This window comes from Salmo salar, chromosome 20 (assembly GCF_965601325.2).
Source record: "Salmo salar chromosome 20, fSalSal1, whole genome shotgun sequence".
Taxonomy (NCBI): Eukaryota; Metazoa; Chordata; class Actinopteri; order Salmoniformes; family Salmonidae; genus Salmo; species Salmo salar.
Genome location: NC_138310.1, coordinates 5847679 through 5870576, shown reverse-complemented (window position 1 = coordinate 5870576; position 22898 = coordinate 5847679). Strand labels below are relative to the sequence as shown.

The following is a 22898-nucleotide window of genomic DNA, read 5'->3' as shown; positions in this document are numbered from 1 at the left end:
CAAACATTTGGAGGCACAAATAAAGGAAAAGGCATAGCTTCTTCAGGACATCAATGATCATAGCAATAAATGTATTACCTCTACATTTATGATCTCTACATGTCTTTAAAACGACAGTGTAAAATGTTCAATGTTCAATCTCAATGGGAAAATTGTATAAAAGCACTATGTAGAAACCTAATATTCCACAAATGGCTTTGTAATTTCAATGACAGGTATTCGTATAAGCATTTTAGCTTTTATAGTAAACATATGTATTTCCATTTTTACATATTAGTTTCTAGGGCACAAAGTAGCTAGAATTTATAGGCTGCATTTAGACAGGCCAATTCTGTTCTTTTTTTTCCACTAATTGGTCTTTTGACCAATCAGAGCTGATCTGATTGAGATAAAGCAAATATTGGCACATTTGAACCAATCTCAATATATAAAATCTTATTTTCTGTTGCTACCAATGAAAAATTATCATTTGGAGCCCGGCATACCATTTGGTCGCTGCTCGTTTTCTCCTCGCGACGGTGTATTTTTTTACAGCCTGCTAGTGCAATAGGCGTATCCAGAGTAATACACTACATATCTGTTATGTGAAAATAAGGAGCACAATAGTGTAATACATAATAGTGTAATACGCAATAGCACCGGAGGGGATGGCTGCTGTTTTGTGTTATTGTGTGTTTGTTTCCCGCATTGTTTAACTTATTTTGTTGATGCTACCGTCTCATATGACCGAAAAGAGCTTCTGGATATCAGAACAGCTATTACTCACCTCGAACTGGATTAAGATTTTTTTTTAATGAGTCTGACGCGAAAGATATAATGTTGCTCCCGGACAAGGCCCAAATCCCTGTCATTCACATGTAGAAAAGAAGGAAATACAGGGGGCGCAGATCAGGGTGCCTTGTGAGAATTCGTTGGTGAGTGGGTAACCCGCCTTCTACCATCCGTTCTATTGGCCAATGTGCAATGACTGCAGAATAAACTGGATGAGCTCCGTTCAAAACTATCCTACCAACGGGACATTAAACTGTAATAGCTTAAGTTTCACTGAGTCGTGGCTGAACGATGACACAGGTAATGCACAGTTGGCTGGCTTTTCCATGCATCGGCTGGACAGAACAGCTACATCCGGTAAGATGAGGGGTGGGGGTGTGTGTCTTTGTCAATATAACAGCTGGTGAGCGATGCCTAATATTTAGGTAGTCTCCTAGTATTTCTCGCCTGACATAGAGTACCTCATGATAAGCTGTAGACCACACTATCTACCAGGAGAGTTTTCATCTATTTTTTGTAGCTGTATATTTAACACCACACACTGACACTGGCAGTAAGATCGTACTCAACGAGCTGTATAAGGCCATAAGCAAACAAGAAAATGCTCATCCAGAAGCGGAGCTGCTAGTGGCCGGGGACTTTAATGCAGGAAATCTTACATCCGTTTTACCTCATTTCTACCAGCATGTCATATGTGCAACCAGAGGGAAAAAAGACACATACCAAGCTCTCCTTCGCCCTCCATTTGGCAAATCTGACCATAATTCTATCCTCCTGATTCCTGCTTACAAGCAAAAACTAAACAGGAAGTGCCAGTGTGCCCGTTCAATACGGAAGTGGTCAGATGATGTGGCTGCTGGACTGCTTTTCACTAGCACAGACTATATGTTCCGGGATTCATCCAATGGCATTGAGGAGTATACCATCTCAGTCACCGGCTTCATCAATAAGTGCATCGACGACGTCGTTCCCACAGTGACTGTACGTACATATCCCAACCAGAAGCCATGGATTACAGGCAACATCCGTACCAAGCTAAAGGCTAGAGCTGACGCTTTCAAGGAGCGGGACACTAATCCGGACGCTTATAAGAAATCCCGCTATGCCCTCAGACGAACCATCAAATAGGCAAAACGTCAATACAGGATTAAGATTGAGTCCTACTACACCGGCTCTGTCGCTTGTCGAATGTGGCAGGGCTTGCAAACTATTACGGACTACAAAGGGAAACCCAGCCGCAAGCTGTCCTGTAACACGAGCCTACCAGATGAGCTAAATGCCTTTATGCTCGCTTCGAGGCAAGCAACACTGAAGCATGCATGAGAGCACCAGCTGTGCCGGACGACTGTGTGATCACACTCTCCATAGCAGATGTGAGCAAGACCTTTTTAAACAGTAACATTCACAAGGCCGCGGGAACAGACGGATTACCAGGACATATACTCAGAGCATGCGTGGACCAACTGGCAGGTGTCTTCACTGACATTTTCAACCTCTCCTTGATCGAGTCTGTAATACTAAACGTTTCAAACAGACCACCACAGTCCCTGTGCCCAAGAAATCAAAGGTAACCTGCCTTAATGACTACCGCCCGTAGCACTGAAGTCGATAGCCATGAAGTGCTTTGAAAGGCTGGTCATGGAGTTGTGAGCCATCATCCCAGAACCATAGACCCACTCCAATTTGCATACATCCCCAACAGATCCACAGATGAGGCAACTGGATCCTGGACTTCCTGACTGGCTGCCCCCAGGTGGTAAGGGTAGGCAACAACACATCTGCCATGCTGAACTTCAACACGCGGACCCCTCGGGTGCGTGCTTAGCCCCCTCCTGTACACCATGTTCACCCACAACTGCATGACCAAGCGCTACTACAACACCATTAAGTTTGCTGACGACACAATGGTGGTAGCCTGATCACCGACAACGATGAGACATCCTATAGGGAGGAGGACAGAGACCTGGCAGTGTGATGCCAGGACAACTACCTCTCCCTCAACGTCAGCAAGACAAAGGAGCTGATCGTGGACAACAGGAAAAGGAAGGCCAAACACACCCTCATTCACATCGATGGGTCTGGAGTGGAGCGGGGCGGGGCGAGAGTTTCAAGTTCCTTGGTGTCCACATCACCAGCAAACTATCATGGTCCAAACACACCAAGAAGGTCGTGAAGAGGGCGTGATAACGCTTTTCCCCCTCAGGAGACTGAAAAGATTTGGCATGGGTCCCCAGATCCTCAAAGTTCTACAGCTGCACCATTGAGAGCATCCTGACCGGTTGCATCACTGCCTACTGTTGGGTTCTGAGGATATGAAAATATACTTATTAAATATACTTATTAATGTCACTGATGGAGTGCTAAGGTTGAGGGTCAACACCAGAAGTGAAGGGTTATAGGAGGAAGATGTATATAGTGTGTGCAACTAAGCTTGGAATGTGTTGAGTGCAGGGAACGGTTACATGTGGCAGGCATTGAGATGGGTGGAGAGCTTGGAAACTAACAATGTCACTGAGGAAGAGAGGGTAATGTATACTGCTCAAAAAAATTAAGGGAACACTAAAATAACACATCCTAGATCTGAATGAATGAAAAAATCTTATTAAATACTTTTTTCTTTACATAGTTGAATGTGCTGACAACAAAATCACACAAAAATAATCAATGGAAATCCAATTTATCAACCCATGGAGGTCTGGATTTGGAGTCACACTCAAAATTAAAGTGGAAAACCACACTACAGGCTGATCCAACTTTGATGTAATGTCCATAAAACAAGTCAAAATGAGGCTCAGTAGTGTGTGTGGCCTCCACGTGCCTGTATGACCTCCTTACAACGCCTGGGCATGCTCCTGATGAGGTGGCGGATGGTCTGCTGAGGGATCTCCTCCCAGACCTGGACTAAAGCATCCGCCAACTCCTGGACAGTCTGTGGTGCAACGTGGCGTTGGTGGATGGAGCGAGACATGATGTCCCAGATGTGCTCAATTGGATTCAGTTCTGGGGAACGGGCGGGCCAGTCCATAGCATCAATGCCTTCCTCTTGCAGGAACTGCTGACACACTCCAGCCACATGAGGTCTAGCATTGTCTTGCATTAGGAGGAACCCAGGGCCAACTGCACCAGCATATGGTCTCACAAGGGGTCTGAGGATCTCATCTCGGTACCTAATGGCAGTCAGGCTACCTCTGGCGAGCACAAAGAAATGCCACCCCACACCATGACTGACCCACCGCCAAACCGGTCATGCTGGAGGATGTTGCAGGCAGCAGACCGTTCTCCACGGCGTCTCCAGACTCTGTCACGTCTGTCACATGTGCTCAGTGTGAACCTGCTTTCATCTGTGAAGAGCACAGGGCGCCAGTGGCGAATTTGCCAATCTTGGTGTTCTCTGGCAAATGCCAAACGTCCTGCACGGTGTTTAGCTGTAAGCACAACCCCCACCTGTGGATGTCGGGCCCTCATACCACCCTCATGGAGTCTGTTTCTGACCATTTGAGCAGACACATGCACATTTGTGGCCTGCTGGAGGTCATTTTGCAGGGCTCTGGCAGTGCTCCTCCTTGCACAAAGGCGGAGGTAGCGGACATGCTGCTGGGTTGTTGCCCTCCTACGGCCTCCTCCACATCTCCTGATGTACTGGCCTGTCTCCTGGTAGCGCCTCCATGCTCTGGACACTACGCTGACAGACACAGCAAACCTTCTTGCCACAGCTCGCATTGATGTGCCATCCTGGATGAGCTGCGCTACCTGAGCCACTTGTGTGGGTTGTAGACTTCGTCTCATGCTACCACTAGAGTGAAAGCAGTGACCAAAACATCAGCCAGGAAGCATAGGAACTGAGAAGTGGTCTGTGGTCACCACCTGCAGAACCACTCCTTTATTGGGGGTGTCTTGCTAATTGCCTATAATTTCCACCTGTTGTCTATTCCATTTGTACAACAGCATGTGACATTTTTTGTCAATCAGTGTTGCTTCCTAAGTGGACAGTTTGATTTCACAGAAGTGTGATTGACTTGGAGTTACATTGTGTTGTTTAAGTGTTCCCTTTATTTTTTTGAGCAGTGTATAAAGTTTACATTATGTCAGGATATGTTATTGTTAGCCATCAGGGATACTCTGAGAGGAGAATAGACACAGTCTGGTATCAATAATCATGACATCCTTGAGTTGGGGAGGAGTGAGCACTTTGGGGTAGAGGTCAGGTTAGATGAAGTGAGGAAGAACCGATGGCACTAAGGTTCTGTCTAGCAACAGAGATGCATTGGCTATTCAGTTATGGAGGAGAAGACTCAGCTTAGGAGAAAGGGTTAAATATCAGTGCTTGTGTCCAATGTTTTTTTTATCTGAATTAGAGCTGTATCGACCCTTTGGGAAGAATTCAACTTGGTTAACCTCTTACATCTAGACGTTCCGCTAGCGGAACACCTGCTCCAATGATAGGCATGGCGCGAATTACAAATTCCTCAAAAATACAAAAACTTCAATTTTTCAAACATATGACTATTTCACAGCATTTTAAAGACAAGACTCTCCTTTATCTAACCACACTGTCCGATTTCAAAAAGGCTTTACAGCGAAAGCAAAACATTAGATTATGTCAGCAGAGTACCCAGCCAGAAATAATCAGACACCCATTTTTCAAGCTAGCATATAATGTCACAAAAACCCAGAAGACAGCTAAATGCAGCACTAACCTTTGATCTTCATCAGATGACAACCCTAGGACATTGTGTTATACAATACATGCATGTTTTGTTCAATCAAGTTCATATTTATATCAAAAAACAGCTTTTTACATTAGCATGTGACGTTCAGAACTAGCATACCCCCCGCAAACTTCCGGGGAATTTGCTAACAATTTACTAAATTACTCACGATAAACGTTCACAAAAAGCATAACAATTATTTTAAGAATTATAGATACAGAACTCCTCTATGCACTCGATATGTCCGATTTTTAAAATAGCTTTTTGGTGAAAGCACATTTTGCAATATTCTAAGTACATAGCCCAGCCATCACGGGCTAGCTATTTAGACACCCAGCAAGTTTAGCCTTCACCAATATCAGATTTACTATTATAAAAGTTTGATTTACCTTTTGTTGTCTTCGTCAGAATGCACTCCCAGGACTGCTACTTCAATAACAAATGTTGGTTTGGTCCAAAATAATCCATCGTTATATCCGAATAGCGGCGTTTTGTTCGTGCGTCCCAGACACTATCCGAAATGGTAAATCATGGTCGCGACATTCGCGACATTCGTGACAAAAAAATTCTAAATATTCCATTACCGTACTTCGAAGCATGTCAACCGCTGTTTTAAATCAATTTTTATGCAATTTATCTCGTAAAAAAGCAATAATATTCCGACCGGGAATCTCCTTTTCGGCAAACAGAGGAAAAATCACAAAGACGGGGGTGGCCAGGGCACGCGCCTAATGCCCACAGTCCCTTGATCGGCCACTTGAGAAAGGCGATAATGTGTTTCAGCCTGGGGCTGGGATGACGACATTCTGTTTTTTCCCGGGCTGTGAGCGCCCATGGAAGACGTAGGAAGTGTCACGTTAGAGCAGAGATCCTTTGTAAAAGATAGAGATGGCAAAGAAGTTCAAGAAATGGTCAGACAGGCCACTTCCTGTAAAGGAATCTCTCAGGTTTTGACCTGCCATTTGAGTTCTGTTATACTCACAGACACCATTCAAACAGTTTTAGAAACTTTGGAGTGTTTTCTATCCAAAGCCAATAATTATATGCATATTCTAGTTACTGGGCAGGAGTAGTAACCAGATTAAATCGGGTACGTTTTTTATCCAGCCGTGAAAATACTGCCCCCTAGCCATAACAGGTTAAGCTTCTCCAGTGTGAGTTATTTACTCAAAATTAGAACCTAACACTGGTATGGCAACTGCTCGGCATCTGACTGTGTGGCGCTACAGAGGGTAGTGTGTATGGCCCAGTACATCACTGCGGCAAAGCTTCCTGCCATCCAGGACCTATATATTAGGCAGTGTCAGAGGAAGGCCCAAAAAATTGTCAGACTCCTGTCACCCATGTCATAGACTGTTCTCTCTGCTACCGCACGGCAAGTGGTACTGGAGCGCCAAGTCTAGGTCCAAAAGGCTCCTTAACAGCTTCTACCCCTAAGCCATAAGACTCCTGAACCATTAATTAAATGGCCACCCGGACTATTACATTGACACCCCCATTTGTTTTTACACTGCTGCTACTCGCGGTTTATTATCTATGCATAGTCACTTTACCCCTACCTACATGTACAAATTTCCTGTACCCCCGCACATTGACTCAGTGATGGTACTCCCTGTATATAGCCTCTATTGTTATTTTATTGTGATTTTATAAAAATAAAAAAAAGAATTTACTAAATTAACATAAATGTATTGTGTTAACTGGATGGCAGATTCACACTGAGCATGTGACAGACGTGACAGAGTCTGGAGACACCGTGGAGAACGTTCTGCTGCCTGCAACATGACCGGTTTGGTGGTGGGTCAGTCATGGTGTGGGGTGGCATTTCTTTGGGGGGGCCGCACAGCCCTCCATGTGCTCGCCAGAGGCAGCCTGACTGCCATTAGGTACCGAGATGAGATCCTCAGACCCCTTGTGAGACAATATGCTGGTGCGGTTGGCCCTGGGTTCCTCCTAATGCAAGACAATGCTAGACCTCATGTGGCTGGAGTGTGTCAGCAGTTCCTGCAAGAGGAAGGCATTGATGCTATAGTCTGGCCCGCCCGTTCCCCAGACCTGAATCCAATTGAGCACATCTGGGACATCATGTCTCGCTCCATCCACTAACGTCACGTTGCACCACAGACTGTCCAGGAGTTGGCGGATGCTTTAGTCCAGGTCTGGGAGGAGATCCCTCAGGAGACCATCCGCCACCTCATCAGGAGCATGCGCAGGCGTTGTAAGGAGGTCATACAGGCACGTGGAGGCCACACACACTACTGAGCCTCATTTTGACTTGTTTTAAGGACATTACATCAAAGTTGGATCAGCCTGTAGTGTGGTTTTCCACTTTAATTTTGGGTGTGACTCCAAATCCAGACCTCCATGGGTTGATAAATTGGATTTCCATTGATTATTTTTGTGTGATTTTGTTGTCAGCACATTCAACTATGTAAAGAAAAAAGTATTTAATAAGATTATTTCATTCAGATCGAGGAAGGGTTATTTTAGTGTTCCTTTTATTTTTTAAGCAGTATATGTATATAAAAATAAACACGTTTAGCCTTCTAGCAGGATGATATTAGCTTAACACCTAAGGAGTGAATTGTAACTGGGAGAAAGGCAGGGTTGTTTGTTGTGGCAGCTGTGTCTGTCTGTGTCGATTTCTCACGCCCCTGAACACACACACACACACACACACACACTGATCAGAGACCGGTTTCCCAATAGCGATGGAACTTAAACACTTTTCCTACAATGGCCGAAGATGCAACATGCGTTTCCCCTAAATACCACGCAGAGAGATTGGTTGCTAAGTTGGAGTATATGTCGATACTGAAAGGATCGAAAGAAAGGAAGTGCTGCTCTCGGATCAGCTTTCTCCATTCACATTTTTCCTTAACATTAGAATTATTTCACAATTCTGACGAGGGATCAGCTCATCGAGGGAGATTTCCACTTACGGCTGCTAATATTGAAGCACCTTATCCTGTTTACCCAATAAAAATGCACAAATTCACCATGTTAGGCTACAAATTAAATGTATTGAGACAAATTAGACCGTAGCCAACAAGTACCGAAATGGAGCTCAATTGATTGAACGTTTAATGTATTTCAATTGGATTGAAATAGGCCTATAGCCTACAGTTTTATGTTTTAATGCAGTCATCTCATTTTTCATTTGAAGCGTATTTATTTTATACGTTGCTTGTTTGTATCAATTGCAAACACATTGGTAACTTTGTATTTGTAGTGAACTTTGTTCTGAAGTTATCGGCGGTCACAAGGAGATAAATCGTATGATTCTATGTTCTTCTCTGTATAAAGTGATGCGGGAAGGCAAAAAAAGCATCTAATGACACACTTAGACCACTTGTAGAACAGCTGAGGCAGGTGTTTAGATTGAGTGTTTTCAAGTGCAACGTTAATAACGATGCTTTTGGGAAACCGGGCCCTGGTTGTCCCCTGCCCTTTCTCTAAATCTTCTCTCTGGGGTACTACTGTATGTATCCGTCTCTCTCTCACGCACATGAACACACACACACTGACCATATTGTCCCTCTGCCCCCTCTCCAGATCTTTTCTCTGGGGTACTGTCCGACGGGAGAGTGGCTGGCGGTGGGGATGGAGAGTAGTAATGTGGAGGTGCTCCATGTCACCAAGCCAGATAAGTACCAGCTCCACCTCCACGAGAGCTGTGTGCTCTCCCTCCAGTTTGCTTCCTGTGGTAAGGCCATGTCACCAGAGCTCTGGGACTGACGTGCTCAAGATTTGTGTATGGGTTTGTCGCAAATGGCACCCTATTCCCTATGTAGTGCCCTACTTTTGACCATGCTCAATAGAGCTCTATATAGCATTGGGGGCCATTTGGGACGCATGTTGTCTTTGTTAGCTGTGTAACTTTATGTACAGTATCAGTCAAAAGTTTGGACACATACCCATTCTAGGGTTTTTCTTTATTTTTACTATTTTATACATTGTAGAATACTAGTGACATCATCAAAACTATGAAATAACACATGGGATCATGTAGTAACCAAGAGTGTGCAAAGCTGTCATCAAGGATGACTACTTTGAAGAATCTGTATGTCTGATGCATCTAAGCAACGATGTTACTGGCTTTTGTCTCCATGTATACTGGGGTTATGTTGGCATTTTCGAACTGACGGAACTGGCCCCCAAATGAGTCGCCTTTCCCTGGTTCATTTTCCACTTTGAACCGAAATGTATTAAACTCCCTGTTTTAATACATGTTTTCAGTTCAACTTTTTTTGTTGACCTAGTAGACAGCCTTACATTCTGTTTTCATTGGAGAATCTCAATTGTATTTCGTTGACTCCTCTCCTGACTTCGTGTCCTCTCTCCTCCTCAAAATCCATTGGAGGAGAAGGTCAGAGGGGAGGGACTTCTAACTTTATCATCCAGTGGGTTTTGAGGAGAGGAGAAAGGAGGTGAGCAGTCAAAGAAATGCAATTGGCTCTCTCCTTGTCTCCTCATATACAGTAGCTCTTAACCTAACTTGATGTGATTTTGTTTTTATTCATTTTATTTATACTCTGGGTTCTCTGGGATTTGGCCCCTGCATCCACAGTTGTATCTGTCCTAGCTCTACTGTATGTCTATGTGATTCCTAAAGCTCGGTCTCCTATTTCTCTGCCTGCCAGGTAAATGGTTTGTGAGCACAGGGAAGGATAACCTGCTGAATGCGTGGAGGACACCGTACGGAGCCAGTATATTCCAGGTACACACACATACCTGTCCACTTGGACAACCGTCTGTTCACTCCGACGGCCTACCTACCAACATGTTTTATTTATCTTGTATTAAGGCTGGGTGTTGAGCTTGCACTAATCTTTCCCTGTATCGTTTTCGCCCTCTTGCTCTCTCTCGCTCTCTAACTCTAGTCGAAGGAGTCTTCGTCGGTGCTAAGCTGTGACATCTCAGTGGATGATAAGTACATAGTTACAGGTTCTGGAGATAAGAAGGCCACTGTCTATGAAGTCATCTACTAGACTGCACTGGTGAGCACTAGGATCAGCAACTGACAACCCAAAGTAGCTTTCACTGTCCTAAAACCAACCCTGGGTCAGGGGATACTGCAGAAATTCTACACCCTTTGACTTTTTCCACATTTTGTTGTGTTACAGCCTGAATTTAGATTTATTTTTGGTCACTGGCCTACACAAAATACCCCATAATGTCACATGGGTTTTGAGTCAATAAGTATTCAACCCCTTTGTTATGGCAAGCCTAAATAGGAGAGTAAAAATGTGCTTAACAAGTCACATAATAAGTTGCATGGGCTCTGTGTGCAATAATAGTGTTTAACATCATTTTTGAATGACTACCTCATCTCTGCACCCCACACAGACAGTGCAATTATCTGTAAGGTCCCTCAGTCGAGCAGTGAATTTCAAACACCGATTCAACAACAAAATACCAGGGAGGTTTTCCAATGCTTTGAAATATGTGCACCTATTGGTAGATGGGTAAAAAATGAAAAAGCAGACATTGAATATTCCTTTTTAAATAACTTCCCATAGTGAAGTTATTAGTTACACTTCGGATGGTGTATCAATACACCCAGTCACTACAAAGATACAGGCATCCTTGCTAACACAGTTGCCGGAGAGGAAGGAAACCACTCAGGGATTTCACCATGATGCCAATTGTGACTTTAAAATAGTTTAATGGCTGTGTTAGGAGAAAACTGATGATGGAAAGCATTGTAGTTACTCCACAATACTAACCCAAATGACTGCGTGAAAAGAAGGAAACCTGTACAGAATACAAATATTCCAAAACATGCATCCTGTTTGCAACAAGGCACTAAAGTAATACTTTAAAAAATGTGGCAAAGCAATTAACATTTTGTCCTGAATACAAACTGTGATGTTTGGGACAAATCCAATACAACACATTACTGAGTACTACTCTCCATATTTTCAAGCATAGTGATGGCTGCATCATGTTATTGGTATGCTATTAATTGTTAAGGACCGGGCATAAAAAATAAATACAAATAAGGAATGGACCTAAGCACAGGCAAAATCCGAAAGGATAACCTGGTTCAGTCTGCTTTCCGCTAGACACTGAGAGATTAATTCACCTTCAGCAGGACAATAACCTAAAACACAAGGCCACTGGAGTTGCTTACCAAGAAGTTGTTGTCTAGCAATGACCATAACCAATTTGACAGAGCTTGAATAATTTTGAAAATAATAAGGGGCAAATATTGCCCAATCCAGGTGTGGAAAGCTCTTAGAGATTTACCCATAAAGACTCACAGCTGTAGTCCCTGCCAAAGGTGCTTCTACAGAGTATTGACTCAGGGATGTGAATACTTATGTAAATGAGATGCCTCATTTAGCAAACATTTCTAAAAACATGTTTTCACTTTGTCATTATGGGGTATTGTGTGGGTGCCTTTAAAAAGTTTGGAAAATTCCAGAAAATGTCATGGCTTTAGAAGATTCTTATAGGCTAATTGACCTCATTTGAGTCAATTAGAGGTGTTCCTGTGGATGTATTTCAAGGCCTCCCTTCAAACTCAGTGCCTCTTTGCTTGACATCATGGGAAAGTCAAAAGAAATCAGCCAAGACCTCAGAAAAAACAAATGTAGACCTCCAGAAGTCTGGTTCATCCTTGGGAGCAATTTCCAAATGCCTGAAGGTACCACGTTCATCTGTACAAACAATAGTACATGAGTATAAACACCATGGGACCACGCAGCCGTCATACCGCTCAGGAAGGAGACGCGTTCTGTCTCCTAGAGATGGATGAACTTTGGTGCAAAAAGTGCAAATCAATCCCAGAACAACAACAAAGGACCTTGTGAAGATGCTGGAGGAAACAGGTACAAAAGTATCTATTAGAGGTCGACCGATTTATGATTTTTCGACGCTGATACTGATTATTGGACCAAACCCCCCCCCGCTACCGATTAATCGGACGATTTTTATACATATATTTGTAATAATGACAATTACAACAAATGTTGAATGAGCGATGAACACTTTTACTTTAATATACATCAATAAAATCAATTTAGTCTTAAATAAATAATGAAACATGTTCAATTTGGTTTAAATAATGCAAAAACAAAGTGTTGGAGAAGAAAGTAAAAGTGCAATATGTGCCATGTTAAAAAGCTAACGTTTAAGTTTCTCGCTCAGAACATGAGAACATATGAAAGCTGGTGAGTCTTCAATATTCCCAGGTAAGAAGTTTTAGGTTGTAGTTATTATAGGACTATTTCTCTCTGTACCACTTGTATTTCATATACCTTTGACTATTGGATGTTCTAATAGGTACTTTAGTATTGCCAGCCTAATCTCGGGAGTTGATAGGCTTGAAGTCATAAACAGCGCAATGCTTGAAGGATTGCGACGAGCTGCTGGCAAACGCAGTAAAGTGCTGTTTGAATGAATGCTTATGAGCCTGAAGCTGCCTACCACTGCTCAGTCAGACTGCTCTATCAAATCATAGACTTAATTATAATATAATAACACACAGAAATACGAGCCTTAGGTCATTAATATGGTCGAATACGGAAACTATCATTTCGAAAACGAAACGTTTATTATTTCAATGAAAATACGGAACGGTTCCGTATTTATCTAACGGGTGGCATCCATAAGTCTAAATATTGCTGTTACATTGCACAACCTTCAATGTTATGTCATAATTATGTACAATTCAGGCAAATTAATTACATTCTTTGTTAGGAATAAATGGTCTTCACACAGTTCGCAATGAGCCAGGCGGCCCAAACTGCTGCATATACCCTGACTGCTTGCACGGAACGCAAGAGAAGTGACACAATTTCCCTAGTTAAAAGAAAGTCATGTTAGCAGGCAATATTAACTAAATATGCAGGTTTTAAAAAATATATTCTTGTGTATTGATTTTAAGAAAGGCGTTGATGTTTATGGTTAGGTACACTGGTGCAACGACAGTGCTTTTTTGCGCGAATGCGCTTGTTAAATCACTTGTTTGGTGAAGTAGGCTGTGATTCAATGATAAATTAACAGGCACCGCTTTAATTATATGCAACGCAGGACAAGCTAGATAAACTGTAGTTAACTAGTGATTATGTTAAGATTGATTGTTTTTTTATAAGATACGTTTAATGCTAGCTAGCACCTTACCTTGGCTCCTTGCTGCACTCACATAACAGGTAGTCAGCCTGCCACGCAGTCTCCTCGTGGAGTGCAATGTAATCGGCCATGATCAGTGTCCAAAAATGCCGATTACCGATTGTTATGAAAACTTGAAATCGGCCCTAATTAATCGGCCATTCCGATTAATCGATCGACCTCTAGTATCTACAGCCACAGTAAAACGAGTCCTATATCGACATAACCTGAAAGTCCGCTCAGCACGAAGAAGCCACTGCTCCAAAACCGCCATTAAAAAAGCCAGACTACGGTTTGCAATTGCACATTGGGACAAAGATCTAACTTTTTGGAGAAATGTCCTCTGGTCTGATGAAACATTAAATAGAATTGTTTGGCCATAATCACCGTCGTTATGTTTGGAGGAAAAAGGGGGACGCTTGCAAGCCGAAGAACACCATCCCAACCGTGAAGCACAGGGGTGGCAGCATCATGTTGTGTGGGTGCTTTGCTGCAGGAGGGACTGGTGCGCTTCACAAAATAGATGGCGTCATGAGGTAGGAAGATTATGTGGATATATTGAAGCAACATCTCAAGACATCAGGAAGTTAAAGCTTGGTCACAAAGTCAAGGTAATGGAGTGGCCATCACAAAGCCCTGACCTCAATCATATAGAACATTTGTGGGCAGAACAGAAAAAGTATGTGTGAACAAGGAGGACTACAAACCTGACTCTGTTGCACCAGCTCTGTCAGGAGGAATGGGACAAAATTCACCCAACTTATTGTGGGAAGCTTGTGGAAGGCTACCTGAAACGTTTGACCCAAGTTAAATCATTTTTAAGGCAATTCTACCAAATACTAATTGAGTGTATGTAAATTTCTGACCCACTGGGAATGTGATGAAAGAAATAAAAGCTGAAATAAATAATTCTCTCTACTATCAGTCTGACATTTCACATTCTTAAAATAAAGTGGTGATCCTAACTGACCTAAAACGGGATTTTTACTAGGATTAAATGTCAGGAATTGTGAATAACTGAGGTTAAATGTATTTGGCTAAGGTGTATGTAAACTTCCGACTTCAACTGTATATTTAATCCAATTTTTAATTCAGGCTGTAACGCAACAAAATGTGGAATAAGTCAAGGGGTATGAGAACTTTCTGAAGGCACTGTATATACGTGACCTTTGAACTGTACAACAGACCCTGGGTCATGGGATCCTACAGAACATTCTCTATACATGACCATTCATGGGCAGAGCTTCCAGAACAATTGATGATGGACAGACAGGTGGATGGATGCATGGATGTAGAGAGATGGACCGAAATCTCATAGATAGATGGACAGAAAGGCGGACCGAAACCTCAGAGGTGCCAAATTAATGGCATTGTAGTTTATTTTTCCAGACAAAGAATGTGAATGGCCTGTTGACCTCTACCCTTTGTGACCTCTGACCTCCGCTTGCTCTTCTTTTAGACATGACTCTCCACTCAGACCTTTCACACCCTAGTACTGTGTCCCTTCCTACATGTCTGCAATTGCTATCGTGTAATTAGTTTTTTTTGTATTTTATCGGTCGAGTACTTGTAAAAAGTGTATATATTTGTTTTCTTACAGTAATTGCTTTAGAAATAACAAATGTTTGGTATGTCTTTTACATGGAAAATATCTAACCAGGAAAAAACACTAAATGGTCTTAATGCTAGCTAATATAAATCAATTGAAATGTCTAGACAATAAATGTTCTTTTTGTTCTAACTTGTCTTTTCTCTGGCTTCCAAAGTGAACTGTGACATTCTTGTTCTTGGGCATGGTCTTTCATCCAACAAGGCCTATATTCAAAGACTACATGGGTTAACTCATATGTAGAGACTGATCAGATATGGGTGAGAATGTCAAATGGCACTCATTGCTATAGTCATAATCTCGATTTTCATCTTAAAGCTCATCAATGGCAGACGTGTTGAGGTTAACGTTGAAACGTAGAGCTGACAAGGTAAAAATGTGTCGTTCTGCCCCTGAACAAGGCACTGTTCCCCAGTAGGCCTTTGTAAATAAGAATTTGTTCTTAACTGACTTGCCTAGTAAAATAAAAAAGATTCATTGCTAGAGGTGTCTGGGCTGCATTGTTAGCTCCCCACTGCACAGAAGTTATAACACACTTGAATAATGTAACATGGCATGTAGAAATTGAAACTGTTCATTACTGTTCACAAGACAATGTCCAGGCTAGAAGTTACACTTTACAATGGAGGACGATACCGGTAACGTTCCTTGAATTCACTACTTTGTTTGTGATAATATGCACACCGTAACGCATAATATGCTGATTTCAAAGCAGATTGTGATTAATAACTTTATTAATTCACTTCATCTCCCTCGCCACGGAAAATTCATTCACTTCTTCCTCGCCTCCTGTCTGGTTTCCACTAGATACCTTAGCCACAAAGTCATATTCCACAGCCACATCAAACTGCTTCTCCAATAGAAATCCCCGATCACACTATATACTTTTACAACATTCATTGCATTTGAATAATGTTAAGTACTAACTAACAATGGAATGTTACTCAATACAGTTGAATGAGATGGTACTTTAAACGGGTGTCCCAACTCGGTGGTCACTGAAGAGCCCATGGCACTTATGCCGCGTTCAAAACAACTGGGAACTCGGAAATCTCTGACTTCAGTGGATTCAAGACAACTGGGAACTCTGGGGGGGAAAAAATAAGCTCCAGCTAGGAAAAATCATTTCGAATGGTCATCCAAGTCGGAAACTCTGGCATCTTTCTAGAGCTCTGACTTTCCGACCTGAAGATCACTGACGTCATGATTTGACCTTTTTTTTTTTTTTTTCAAGTTCCCAGTTGTCTTTCAAGCACCAATTCTTTTGCAATTGAGTACAACATTATGAGTCACGGAAATGGTTCCAATAATTTTCCCACCATTTAAATTGTAGGTTTAGAAACTCTGTGGCCACATTCTGCCTCACCAATGACATCATTACATTCTTAGAGACAATGCACAGTTTTATAAATTAAGCGATTGCTTTTATGAACATGTTGTTCAGTACAATAAAATATGCTCTCATAGCCGTTGCCAATAAAATAAGTCTTAAATGGAAGGGATTGTTTGTCATCTGTAGCCCTGTGAAGTCAGCTAAAACAAGCTCAATAACTCAATGCATGCACACACTCCTATTGAATAATATGCATTCACCTGTACTGTGAGTAGACTGGCTACATCTTGATTTACCTAGTTTCTCAGTAGAGATTTACCATTCAAATAAATTATTGAGTTGCAGCAGCTACTTTCCTGGGGTCCAGCAAAATGAAGGCAGTTTATACAATTGTAAAAACATTACAATACATTCACAGATTTCACCACACACTGCTTAGAGGACAATCTGCAGAACACGGTCCGCTGGAAAGTTGCATTTTAATACGGGGATCACAAAACAAAGAGAAACTCAACACTGTTTTGTCAATCACTCATCGATTGCGTGTGAGGGGGAGATGAAGTTGCACTTACTGTTAAATCTAACACAGTTCAAAAACCACACGTAATCTGGGAATAATGTGTACATCACTGGTTAGAGGACAATTTGTTAGTGTTGAGTGATTCGTGCTTCTTGAGGTCGTCTCAGTTCGATTATTAAAAAAGAATCACGGATTTTGGTTTCAATTTATGCTTTTTTTTAACATGAAATGCGTTATGAAATAATGGCGTTAGTGAGTTTAGAGCTTTGTAATGTAAATTCCAAAGCCAAAAATAGTGAACATTCAATTGCCAAAACCATTGATAATATTGTCTCTATCAGGTCCACATTGGGTAGACATCAATAGAAAAATAGGAAATGAAATATACTGCTCAAAAAAATAAAGGGAACACTTAAACAACACATCCCAGATCTGAATGAAAGAAATAATCTTATTAAATACTTTTTTCTTTACATAGTTGAATGTGCTGACAACAAAATCACACAAAAATAATCAATGGAAATCCAATTTATCAACCCATGGAGGTCTGGATTTGGAGTCACACTCAAAATTAAAGTGGAAAACCACACTACAGGCTGATCCAACTTTGATGTAATGTCCTTAAAACAAGTCAAAATGAGGCTCAGTAGTGTGTGTGGCCTCCACATGCCTGTATGACCTCCCTACAATGCCTGGGCATGCTCCTGATGAGGTGGCGGATGGTCTCCTGAGGGATCTCCTCCCAGACCTGGACTAAAGCATCCGCCAACTCCTGGACAGTCTGTGGTGCAACGTGGCGTTGGTGGATGGAGCGAGACATGATGTCCCAGATGTGCTCAATTGGATTCAGGTCTGGGGAACGGGCGGGCCAGTTCATAGCATCAATGCCTTCCTCTTGCAGGAACTGCTGACACACTCCAGCCACATGAGGTCTAGCATTGTCTTGCATTAGGAGGAACCCAGGGCCAACCGCACCAGCATATGGTCTCACAAGGGGTCTGAGGATCTCATCTCAGTACCTAATGGCAGTCAGGCTACCTCTGGCGAGCACATGGAGGGCTGTGCGGCCCCCCCAAAGAAATGCCACCCCACACCATGACTGACCCACCGCCAAACCGGTCATGCTGGAGGATGTTGCAGGCAGCAGAACGTTCTCCACGGCGTCTCCAGACTCTGTCACGTGCTCAGTGTGAACCTGCTTTCATCTGTGAAGAGCACAGGGCGCCAGTGGCGAATTTGCCAATCTTGGTATTCTCTTGCAAATGCCAAACGTCCTGCACGGTGTTGGGCTGTAAGCACAACCCCCACCTGTGGGCGTCGGGCCCTCATACCACGCTCATGGAGTCTGTTTCTGACCGTTTGAGCACACACATGCACATTTGTGGCCTGCTGGAGGTAATTTTGCAGGGCTCTGGCAGTGCTTCTCCTGCTCCTCCTTGCACAAAGGCGACGGTAGCGGTCCTGCTGCTGGGTTGTTGGCCTCCTCCACATCTCCAGATGTACTGGCCTGTCTCCTGGTAGCGCCTCCATGCTCTGGACACTACGCTGACAGACACAGCAAACCTTCTTGCCACAGCTCGCATTGATGTGCCATCCTGGATGAGCTGCACTACCTGAGCCACTTGTGTGGGTTGTAGACTCCGTCTCATGCTACCCCTAGAGTGAAAGCACCGCCAGCATTCAAAAGTGACCAAAACATCAGCCAGGAAGCATAGGAACTGAGAAGTGGTCTGTGGTCCGCACCTGCAGAACCACTCCTTTATTGGGGGTGTCTTGCTAATTGCCTATAATTTCCATGTGTTGTCTATTCCATTTGCACAACAGCATGTGAAATGTATTGTCAATCAGTATTGCTTCCTAAGTGGACAGTTTGATTTCACAGAAGTGTGATTGACTTGGAGTTACATTGTGTTGTTTAAGTGTTCCCTTTATTTTTTTGAGCAGTGTATTTCAGCTGTGTATATTACTTAATTTTCATTCCTTAAAGTAATCATCTCTGCTCAAGCAGTTTCAGCCAGCCAGGCCATATAACGTTATGTACTCCCCATACTGTACAGTCATTATATTTAGCTAGCCTGCTGCAGAGCTGTCTGAAATCCTTTTACTAGTTCTTCAAAGTAGATAAGGTAAACTTTCACGAACTGTCTCTGTCCTTCTAGTTATTGTGCTGTGTACATTCCTCTCTCATGTAGTCTATGCAGTCTGTGTGTATTTAACCTAGCATAGCATAAAAGTGTATCTGTCCAGAGATCTGTATATAATGACGAGATGCTCATGCCTACGCACTAATAATGGGAGTCGTTGTCCCAAAGGTGGGAAGGTAGGTGACAAGCTTAGGTCCAAAATAAGCCCATAGAAATGCATTGGACAGATTTTGGCGAAAGTGAAACCACTCGCTTCGCCTCTTCCTCTCTGATCCATCGGCCAGAAGAAGAAAAAGAAATGTTGCAATGGATTATGGTCATTGTGCTTAATTATAGTGTTTCTGCTCTGAACTAGGTTGAATATTTGCTTAATGAAAACAACTCCCACATAGTTGTTGACTTATACATTCACAAGAGAAATCATGTCGCACTATATTGGATCATTCCAATATGGCATCCTTCCGCTCGGCAGGATACCTTCCGAGTAATAATTAGTAGTGCTGCGGCTGACCCCGTTAAATAGCTGCCGCCGCACTACTCCCAGCTCTTTCTTTTCTCGGCTCGTTCCAGAGAGGATTCGCTTGGTAAAAGCTCTGTTATAAGCACATAAGTATCCCTGCATCTCAGGGGCGGAAATCCCGGGGGGGACGGGGGGGACACGACCCCCCCATCCTGGGAAAAATATGATTTGTCCCCCCCCAATATATCACTGAAACATAACTATGTAATTTAAATAATATTAATAATACGCAATGAAAGCAATTGTGCTGATTATAGACGCTTAATAGCGCGTTTTTAAGTTTCAAAAGATTGCGACCCCGCCCTTTGCCTCACAATGGTTTGATCCACTGCCAGTTCCTTAGCTTACTACGTAACTGCCGTGAGGTTTATCCAGTCAATCGCGCACACACACACCAGCTGAATATGCAGAGCTAGCGCGCAAATATTAACTATTAAACTAGCTAGTACCTATTCCATTTATGTGGCGTCGTCAAAGATGGAATCAGCATGCAGATGATGTAAGTTAGTGCTTCAAAGTCCCTGTGATAAGGTTAGCGATAAACTGAAGTCCAAACTGAACAGAACTACACTCTCATCTACCATTGTCTTAAATATATTTAATGGTCTCGTTGCAAAAGCTAAATTGTCGCAAGGGAACGTTTATTTATTTATTTTATTTCACCTTTATTTAACCCGGGTAGCAAAGATTATAGCAAACACCACTGAAACTGAATTGGTGCTCGCTAGCTTTGCAAATTCAGCTATTGTTGGAAGCCAGCCAATATGAAACAAACTATTAAAATTACAAAAGGTTGCAGCATATGTTGTGTAAATGGTGAACTCATACAGCTGTCAACTCTTGTCATTTTAATCCGTTTCACATTTGCTAGCTACCTTTTAGATCGAAGCCCATATAGAATGATTGAAGATGATAGAAGCCCATCTCCTACTGTAAATAACCTACACACTGTGTGTGTAGCCAGCCAGGTAGAAAAATGGCAGAAAAATAAAAGACGGACTCAGTTTTTCAATACACCAAAACGCATAATAAGAACCCTAGTAGCCTAATATCTCAAAGACTAGTTGATAAAATGTTCTTTAAGAAAGAAATGAAATTCTAATGGAAATGTTTGACAATGATGTCATTAGGCAGAGCAGGCAACAGATGGCACACAGACAGCAGAGTTGGGGACAGATATGCAGGGACAGACTGGCAGAGACAGGGAGTCTCAGGTAAGTTTGTTGAGTCTTTGTTTGGCAACATTATGAAAGGTTCTCAATTTTTTGACTTGTAAAATAGGAACATAATTGGAAAATGCCATGGATACCCCCACTCTCAACTTAAACTGGTGACTGAACTAAGATTTGTTAAAGGCAATGGTATTGCTGTTGTGATTAGTTGTGTAGTTTTGGGTACCGGTAGTTAGGAGTACGGCAAACACCTTATTTCTTTGGTTCCTCAATATACATTTACCATATTACAATGTAGGCTATGTGTTACAGCACTACTTTTGGTGTCCCCCTCAGGAATTGCTCTTGAGAAAATTTCATGTAATTGTCCCCTCCAAAGTGGATATCAGATTTTCGCCCCTGCTGCATCTATTCAATAACTTGGAGCAGCTAGCTAGCTAGCTTCGCCACCTGGGTGCTCTGCTGTCCCCAACTCAGTTTGGCTTGTGCCATCTCGTTTGGTCCAGTATTGCGGCGCTGAGGGCTTGTCCTAGTTGTCTGTGTCTTGTCTGTCCACCGGAACCCTCCCGGTTAGCCTTCGGGCTCGGGGACCGCGCCTAACCTTGCAAGATCGGGAGTCTGTGTATGTTTCACTCCGGCGGGCTTGCAGTTCTCCCCAGAGAGTGAGTCACGTGTCGCTAGGCGCACCACACTTATCTCTCACAGGGAGCAGCCATCTTGCCTAGACTCTTGTGTGTTCTATGGTGAACGAGCTATGCAGTAGCTGGCTTAACGAGAGCAGACCACTGCAGGACTAAGCGCACTCCTTACATGCTGCCAACACCCCCACATAAAGTAGAATAAACTATAACGTGGCGTGAGTTACAGCCAACCCACATGTACAAGCTAAGATTGAACTAAAGTGTGTGAGTTCATCTGCTCTGCCCCTCCCCCCCATGATCAGGCAGTTCACACCCCATTCACGTCTCCTCTCCTTCAGATAGTGTATGAGACTAAGGCTGGAACTGTAGGGCTGTAGTATTTGACTATTATGGTATTGCGCAGTGTATACCATAGACACATTAGTAATGTCACACTGTTGGCTTCCCTTTATCAGAGAAGCTACATAACTATTATGGTGTTTGAATTATATATTTTTTTGGTAACACTTTCTATTGATATTTTCTTTCACAGTTACAGTAAACAATGCTTGAAAAACCGTACATTGCACATGTGGTTTTATACATTGATATACCATGGGAATATGCTTTTTTATGAGGTTGGAATGTACAGTTGAAGTAGGAAGTTTACATACACCTTAGCAAAATACATTTAAACTCAGTTTTTCACAATTCCTGACATTTAATTCTAGTAAAAATTCCCTGTCTTAGGTCAGTTAGGATCACCACGTTATTTTAAGAATGTGAAATGTCAGAATAATAGTAGAGTGATTTTATTTCAGATTTTATTTCTTTCATCACATTCCCAGTGTGTCAGAAGTTTACATACACTCAATTGGTATTGTGTAGCATTGCCTTTAAATTGTTTAACTTGGGTCAAATGTTTCAGGTAGCCTTCCACAAGCTTCCCACAATAAACTGGGTGAATTTTGGCCCATTCCTCCTGACAGAGCTGGTGTAACTTAGTCAGGTTTGTAGGCCTCCTTGCTCACACGTTTTTTTTTCTTCAGTTCTGCCTACATTTTCTATGGGATTGAGGTCAGGGCTTTGTGATGGCCACTCCAATACCTTGACTTTATTGTCCTTAAGCCATTTTGCCACAACTTTGGAAGTATGCTTGGGGTCATTGTCCATTTGGAAGACCCATTTGTCATCAAGCTTTAACTTCCTGATGTCTTGAGATGTTGCTTCAATATACCCACATAATTTTCCTACCTCATGATGCCATCTATTTTGTGAAGTGCACCAGTCCCTCCTGCAGCAAAGCACCCCCACAACATGATGCTGACACCCCCGTGCTTCATGGTTGGGATGGTGTTCTTTGGCTTGCAAGCCTCCCCCTT

General features: G+C 42.6%; 1 protein-coding gene across 4 annotated transcripts in view; it reads left to right on the top strand.

The window, feature by feature from the left end:
* Positions 1 to 15690, top strand: part of LOC106580192 (TLE family member 1, transcriptional corepressor) — a 43876-nt gene extending 28186 nt beyond the window's left edge. For all 4 annotated transcript variants that reach the window (XM_014160991.3, XM_014160990.3, XM_014160989.3 and 1 more), the window contains 3 exons: positions 9036 to 9186; positions 10124 to 10200; positions 10364 to 15690. In XM_014160991.3, the coding sequence (XP_014016466.1) occupies positions 9036 to 9186; positions 10124 to 10200; positions 10364 to 10471 (336 nt within the window). In that variant the 3' untranslated portion in view covers positions 10472 to 15690. The remainder of the gene's footprint in view (positions 1 to 9035; positions 9187 to 10123; positions 10201 to 10363) is intronic.
* Positions 15691 to 22898: the final 7208 nt, after the last annotated feature.